At 26.1% G+C, this 8,788-nt stretch overlaps 1 protein-coding gene across 4 annotated transcripts in view; it reads right to left on the bottom strand.

Moving 5' to 3' along the window:
• Positions 1-3,184, bottom strand: part of LOC114934357 (proto-oncogene tyrosine-protein kinase ROS-like) — an 18,516-nt gene extending 15,332 nt beyond the window's left edge. For 2 of the 4 annotated variants that reach the window (XM_085488014.1, XM_085488011.1), the window contains exons 1-2: positions 3,052-3,181; positions 156-270 (exon numbers count right to left, since the gene is read on the bottom strand). In XM_085488014.1, the coding sequence (XP_085344140.1) occupies positions 156-270; positions 3,052-3,094 (158 nt within the window). In that variant the 5' untranslated portion in view covers positions 3,095-3,181. Of the gene's footprint in view, positions 1-155; positions 271-3,051 lie in introns of all 4 variants that reach the window. The other 2 variants (XM_085488013.1, XM_085488012.1) reach the window with 1 other exon arrangement.
• Positions 3,185-8,788: the final 5,604 nt, after the last annotated feature.

Genomic DNA, 8,788 nt, shown 5'->3' on the forward strand with positions numbered 1-8,788 from the left:
AAGAGCATTCAAACAATTATAGAAGTGTGTAAATATTATATATAATATATATATATCATTATATATATATATATAGTATGTATTATATTGTGTGTGTGTCGTTAAATTGAAAAGAATTAAAAATGTACAAACTAAAAATTTGGATTCTTCTTTACCTTAGTGTCACACAAATGTTTTTCTTAGTTAGCCTATTATTGAATTCTACGGTCCGAAGAGGAAATGATTCATTTGGGATGCTTCCTGGATATAGTGTGCTATCTTTCTTGAGAACTTTCAAAAATCATAATTATACGGAATTATAATCATAAATATGTATATATAAGAATGGGGTATATACATAAGTAAAACTTAATAAGGAAAACAATTAGATATTTAAAGACAAGGTTCGTGTGATATTATAAAATTAAGATTTAGAAAGACAGGGCCAACTATAACGAGCATATTAAATTAGTGAGAGATGTAATGTCAACACATAATTGATTTATTTCTTAGTAAATACAATGATAATAAAAATAATAAAACGTTTCGGCTGTTACCTCAGCCTTCTTCAAAAAATCAATTATGTGTTGACATTACATCTCTCACTAATTTAATATGCTCGTTATAGTTGGCCCTGTCTTTCTAAATCTTAATTTTATAAGTAAAACTTTTTAGAAGTTTTAAAATAATATAGTTGGTATATAGAATTAATTATTATATAAGTTTAAGTTTAAAGTGTCAAACAGGCAATAAGAGCCAAATCGCGGATGACAGTGCGTTATCCCAACAAAACTAATTTTTTCGTTAGAATTAAAAACCTGTGCACAAGGTACTAAATTTAGTTAGCACTTAATTAAAATTTTACTAAAAGGCAAATGAAAAATATAGGATCGAAAGGGTCTGAATAGCTCAGTTGGAAGAGCAGTCGCTCGGCAAGCGAAAGGTCTCGGGTTCGATTCCCGATTCAGCTACTTTCGAATCTATATTTTTCTCTCGCATTTATTTCATTAAGGAGGAACAGGAAATGTATGGAATTAAATCTCTTGTAAAGATTATTCCAATTTTAAATCTTGGCCGTGACCAAGTAAAATTTAGTGCCTTGTGTACAGGTTTTTAATTCTAACGAAAAAATTAGTTTCGTTGGGATAACGCACTGTCATCCGCGATTTGGCTCTTATTGCCTGTTTGACACTTTAAATTTATATTTATATTACAGAGCCTTGTTAAACTCTTAGAATTATTATGTTAGACTTCCAATTTCGGTAATTGAGAAAAGATAAAATAAAATAATTGTTTAATTGTTGATAAAAAAAATAGAATGAATGTGTCGATTACTGTGTCCGTTTAGCTACACCCCTTCATGTTTTTAAATTTAAAAAGAATTCTTAATTTTTTTCTACGTCTTAAAGTATTATAATAATAATTTAATTGTTTTTTGTAATACAAGGAACCTCTTTATAAATAAAATATTTAAAAAACTTTAAAAATCATTAAAAGAAAATAATTAAAAAAAAATCGATTCAAGCTAAGTTACTGGATAAAAATCACAAAAATGATCTCATTTACTGTTGGTTCATGTACTATGTCTTATTTACTGTATTTTTTCAATTACTATTCCAAGTGCCGTGTGGAAGTTCAGAATATACTGTGCCCTAAATATGTCGATTATACCATATACCGTGTAGCATAAGGGGGCATAGTAATTGCTACAGCGAGAAAAAATGACTAAAATTTGTGCAGTTATTAAATACGGTGATACAAATAAACACAAAATTTTTAAGTCTCAAAAACGTACATAGATTATGGTTTTGGATTCATTAAATTATAAAGAATATTTTTAAAATTGCTTAAAATATTGTTTCTTCATAATTTATACGGGTTTCAATAATATAGAATACATTTTTATAGGTGGTGTATATTAATCTATTTATCTTGATATATGTAAATAATATTCGTTGTTTTTTTAAGCTTTTTAACAACTTAATATGAAAAACAAGCTATATCAGGTATCAAAAATCTTAAATATTATTTTCAATATTTAAAGAATATGTTATATATTTAATTTTTTTATATGTATATCAAAAACTCAATTTTATAAAAAAATAATGTTAATTTCATTATGCTTTATTTTACTATGTGAGAAAAACTAAGAGTACAATAATTGGCACATTTATCCTATATGATATTGTACATAAAGTACGATGACAGATACTCTAAGTAAAAAAAATATATATATATATAAATTACAAACTGCAAATTAATGTAGTAAATTGACTTTTAAAATAACCAAATAATAATAATAACATCATAATCTATGTACGTTTTTGAGACTTAATAGCAATAACATAATTATAGTAGTCCTGACAAAAAATGAATATTTTATAATAGAAGAGACAGTAATTGTCAATGATCATTCAATGATTTTTAACGAAAACAAATATTTCAAAGACTTTAGTAAGGCTTTCAAAAAAGCAAATTAGAATTTTAACGGACTAGTAAGACCCAGGTCGTAAATGTTAGAGTGTCTAATTGACAAGAAAGAATTGAGATTTATTTCATTTCTTGACATATTGTACGAAGAAAAATTTGTGTTTTGTGCACAACTAACCAATTTCAACGAAAATTATTTCTCCCTTGAAACTGACGTACCATGCGTTTCTTGATCTTACTGGTTGCTAGCAGGTTGAAATTCAAATAATACACAATATAATATATCAAATGTCTCACATTGAAGAGAAATCGTTTAATGATTACTAAGCGTTTAGTATTTCCCGAACTTTTCTATTGATTAAAAAAATAAAAATATGAGATTTCCAACTAGTTAGAAACAACATAGCTAGCAAAAGAATGAGATTGATTTTATTTTAAAATATTTCGTGAACAGAGTGTTTGCATCTATTCCTCTTTTTGTTTATTTTTTTCGAATAGAATATATATTTATTTATATATTTTCATGTTGAGAGATAATTCTTCAAATTTAATTTTTTAATTTTGACTTTGCAATTACAATTTTTTGCAACTAATTAAGAAATTTTGAGAATATAAACATGTCTACAAATGAATTATTCTTACCAACTACATTTTTTTCAGTCACGTTGTTAAAATATTTCTGCATATATAACTTCTGGATTCGTAACAGGTAATTATTAATTGTGTAGAACTTGAAAGATGGTATATTCTGTTGAATGAACAAGAAAAACCAATAAGAAATTATATAACTGTCTTATATTAATTAAATCTTATAGTAATAGAAAGTCTAATTCTATTCAATGGAAACAGCTTTGTCTAATATTCAGTTTGCGTTATTTCTCTTTAGTTTATTAATAACAATAATGGTAGTGTGAAAGTTTATTATTTCAAACACTAAAAGGTTAATTTTATTGTAATTGTTTGTGATATAGAAATGTTTTGAATCCTGTATTTAAAAATTTTTATTACATTTCTTTTATATTTCTATTGTCCTAATAAATTATCTTTATTTCATAAATTTAATTTTATTATTATATTCCAGCGGCAAGTGACATTTGAAGAGCATAATATATTTAAACAATAAACGTTCCGACTGTATTTTGCTTAAAATATGTTACATGCGTTGTATGTTAATATATGTATGTACACGTTTTTATATACTTCTTATACATATACATTGATACAGGAATAATATTATGCACGTAGTGATAGCGGTTTAGCTGTAGATTATAACTATGGCGGCTATATAATATTGACTTTAAAATATTTGATCGAGAGAAATTAATATAATACGTACTGAAATGCATTAAACAAATTTTCTACACGAGATTTAATGATTTTTATTACTCATACAACTTATTTAAACTCAATTCTTTTTATTTAGTTTTATTAAATATAAAATAATTTATTGTAAGTTTTATACAATAATAAAAAATATATTAATAATGTAGAGAATAAACGGAATCATTATTCTTAAAAATTTTTATTCTTAAATAGAACAATTATATCAACACATGCTACGTTTGAGATTTAATATACATATATCGTTTTAATTATGTAAGCATAATTTTGTGCTATATAATATTATATTTTTAATGTGTTTGTTTTTAACGCAAAATTAAACAAATTTTTGTATATTTTTTGTAATATCAAAATTCTTGTGTTACGTTTATTGAACAGTTTAAATTACACAAATAATTTCTCATTAGTTACAATAACATAAAATATATTTTTTTTCATCTCTTATCTACGAAAACATTTTCTTATTTACACCAAGTTTAAATGAAAATATCCTTTTTTGAAGACTGACCTGCTGTACTGTATAAATATCTTCATTCTCTAAAGATACCGCGAGGGCCGTTCTCGTTAGCATTAACACTTTTAATAAAATACATAATATTTTTAACGTTCCGAACATGATAACTTTTTCTCTTGCAGATATTTTTACTTGAATCGCATTCACGCGAATCTTGACTCACCAAATTATACTCAATCATTTCGATTGGCATCTGAATATATAGACAAAGCATTTATAGCTACCGATTGTGTCAAAGGGAGGGAGTGATATTTGCGATGAAGGGGTACTATATAAGTTTAAATTGAATTCGGTTACGCTCGATTATGTTCGGTTAATATACAGGGTAAGTCATTTTAATCAATACACATTTTAATAAATATCTCGTAAAATAAGCAAGATGGAAAAAAATGTTTTAAACAAAAAAAAACACATAGTTGCCTTAAAAAGATGTATGTAATTTGCAACATATTTTTTTTTTAATCTATGTGTTTTCTTTACATCAATTGATTGGTCTCATTATTCCGTGCATAGAAGTATTAAGGTATGATTACCAAAAACTGAATATTTTACAAGATATTTTACATTTTATGTCAAAATATTGTAAACTTCAAACTTTTATCTTTATAACTTGAAAAGTATACTTCATGAAAAAACACTTTATTATAAGGTTTTGGAAAGCTCTTGAAATAAGCTACAAGAGCATGTAATGAAAAATAGTGCAGGTTTAATTTAAGAAATTAAAGGTGACCTTTACGTGACCTTCAAATGACTCACGAGGTTAAATCAATGACACCATATAATGTCCTCGTCATAATCAAACAACTTTTGTTTGGAAAATTTTTTTCCATCTTGCTTACTATACGAAATATTTACGTGAATTGATTAAAATGACTCACACTGTATATATGTACGGAGAGGGGTAACTGATTTTTAAAAAATTACTTGCCTCTTTCAAAAAAGATGTAAAATCTAAAACTTATTTGTAAAACTTTTATCGATTAGATAAAAAAATTGATGGAAATTATTGATAAATATATAGATTCCAAAAAATTTGCAAAATTTTGGTTCATAAATGTGAAAGTAATTCGCGGTCAGACAGACAGACAGACGGACGAAAATTATATATATATATATATAATATATATATACACTAGTAAACAAATTATCGCAACACGCAATTAATATCTAAATTTTGCGTAAATTCAAATAAGCGTATCTCCGTGAAAAATTATCGTATTTGAAACCTTTTTTTTGTTTTAAAGGAAGTCAAACATTTTTGTTTTGAAGTCTCTACTTTAAGAAACTTTTGTTCGATTTTGATTTCATCCTCTCCCCCTCTCTCCACCCCTTTAAAAAGTAAGGTGTTTTTTTCAAAAAATTGCAAAATTTGACGAACTCTACGGAGTGAAATAAATTTTTTTCGCAAATCTTATCCAAATTTTCGTAAAATATGAATTTTTTCCTACAAATTAAATAAAAAAGCAAAGTTCGTACAATTTTTTTGTGGCAGAATTACGGCATATTAAAGTTATCTATGCATTTTTGTACAATTAACACCAGCATTAGCGATACCAGACGCGCACCAACGATGATTGTACGACAAATTGCTAATAAAAATCTCCCTCACAGAATCAGTGATCACACAATTAGAAGACGTTTACGTGAACGTGGTTTAAGATCGCAAGTTCGACATTTTCCTCTTTTAATGTATGAAAAAAATGTATGATCCATATCGTTTACAATTTATTACAATTTATTGTTAAAGATAATAAACACAAATAATATTATATAACATTTACATCGATTGCTCTTTATCGGCCTCTAATTAATTGATTATTTTTATTTTTATCACACAGAGCGTTAACTTAATTATTTCAAAAAAAAATTCTTTAAATACGATAATTTTTCGCGGAGATACGCTTATTTGAATTTATGCGAAATTTTGATATTAATTGCGTGTTGCGATAATTTTTTTGATCAGTGTATATATAGATATTACAAAGTATTATATATATTATACGCATATAATAATATATATATATATATATATATATATATATATCTATAAACTGCTCTATCTTGCAAAGAATGTAATTACAGAAATTTGTCACTATATATAAAATATATAAATATATAATTATAAATACAACATATAATTTTAAATACACTATGTATAATTGTCAATATACATTGTAAATACAAATTACTACACCAAATTTAACTGATCAAAGGATGAAATCCGTCACCAAATAATTGAACCTTTTAAAATCAGTCAAGTGAAGATTATGCGAAGTGAAAATTATATGCGTACACTCTTTTGGAAAATATATATTCTGTAATTTATAAAATAAAATTATAGGTATGAAAATCATAAACAAATTTTGTATATTATTTTTCATTGTTTCAGAATTATAAAGGTACAAATTCTGAATTTGCGATATTTTGCTTTAAGTACGTCGCATGTTTCGGTGAAATTAGCATGTCTTGATTTTCCATAAATAATCAAGATCAGACATTTTATTTTCGATAAAGCACAAGTCATCACTCTGCTTTTCGTAAAACTTTAGCATAGCGTCTGTCCAAATCCGAAACAGTTTTTCTAAAGTAATCCTCGCCATAATATTGTATAATAGATATTCTACTTTCCTCCGACCACTTGATGTTTCTCATGCCTGCACATAGTAATATTTAAAAAATAATTATTCGAATAAAAAAGAGAAACAAAATATTTAATGCATTTTCGATGAAAAAATATCTTATATTTTGTAAATTTTAATTAGTTAAACAACGTTTCTTAAAATAACATTCAATAAAATTTTGTTTTGAATCTCTGTATGAACAAAGTAGTTTTTGTTGAATTAAGTCATTTTTATCATTAGTGTTGAGAAGTTGTGCAAATTTCGGAACAGCAATATTTCTAATAGTTGTGAGATTATTAATATTATTCCGTTTATGATTACTATCTATGTCTTTAATAAATTCATGTATAGCTATTTTTTATTGATGTTTGGGAGGCAGAAGTTATCACCCATTTGCAAAAGATTAGAAACGTTAGAAGGAATATCTATATTGGACAGATTGATAAACCATTTTTCATTGGTATTTTCCAAAGGATAAATCATATTATCAAGAAATTTATTGAATAGAAGCCAATATATCTCAGCCAATAGAAGCCAATAGGTTCTCAGAAATGATTGTCTCCTCGATAAAAAATACAGAGTGTATAGTAGATACAGATGTCTCAACAACTTGATAACATTATTAAAGCACAGAAAGATAAAACTAAACATCCATGCAATTCGAATGTTGTTTATAAGATCAATTGCAATAATTGTAATGCATCTTATGTAGGCCAAACGAGGAGGACAATTACAGACGAGGCTAAAGAACATAAAAATAATATCAGGTTGCACTCAACGAAATATTCAGTAATTTCTGAACATATAAGAAATGAACACCATACATTTAATTGGGATAACGTAAAGATTCTGGACAACGAAAATAATTATTATAAAAGCCTCATCTCGGAGATGCTACATATTAAAGAACAAAAAAATGGGCTAAATTTAAACAAAGATACTGAATTACTCAGCGAGTCTTATTTTGATATTTTGGATAAATTAGCGAACAATAAATAATAATAAGACAAATAGGACTTTAACGGTTTAAACATAGGTATTAGATCATATATAAACACGCACATTCTTCGATTAAGTAGAGTTTGAAATGAGGTGTCTTTTTATATTGTTGTCTTGTCTTGTGTCATCTTCAATAACTTTTTCAAAAAACGTGGTTAAAATTGTCAAGAAGACAATGTCAAGTAAGCATATTGCTAATTGTTAAGGATATATATTTTAATTTTTGACATACGGTCAATTTTTATTAATTGCAGCGCCTACGGAACGTATTATTTTCTCGCATATTAACAATGAAACTTTTCGAGATTTGATTAAAATCAAAGATATCATATCGAGGCGAACATTTGTTGGATATGACGGATTGAAACACGCTTTAATTGCTTATAAATTCTCGACTCTTATTGAAGAACTAACATTAATTTTCGATATTATGTGGAATTTTTGTATGATTTTGTATTTTTTAATAATTACTGTAATATAATACTGAGGAAGACGAAGACCGCGTGCGGTTGAAACGTTTATTTTATAATGATTGTAATTTTCGCTTAAGTTTGAGTATAGAATGTTTGTAGCTTTCACATAATGTTTTATGTTTAGTTTATACATGGAATAAATTTTATTGACAGAACAACTCTAATAATTGCTCGATAAGTTGGCCTTTTTATCTATCACTAGTTGTATTTACAATATACGAGCGAAACTTTGTATCAATTTATTATTATTATAAATTATATTATTACTAAAGAAAGTAAAACATAAGAAAATATTTTCTTAAAAATGAAATAAAATACTCGTACTTTCATATTTTTTTGCCTCGTTTGAGGGCATTTATTCATACATTGCAGCAAGGTCCACTATTTTAAACGAATACTCCAGATCAAACACCGAAGCAAGTTAACAAAAA

This window comes from Nylanderia fulva, unplaced genomic scaffold (genome assembly GCF_048542155.1).
Source record: "Nylanderia fulva isolate GAGA-0341 unplaced genomic scaffold, ASM4854215v1 Scaffold603, whole genome shotgun sequence".
Classification (NCBI taxonomy): Eukaryota; Metazoa; Arthropoda; class Insecta; order Hymenoptera; family Formicidae; genus Nylanderia; species Nylanderia fulva.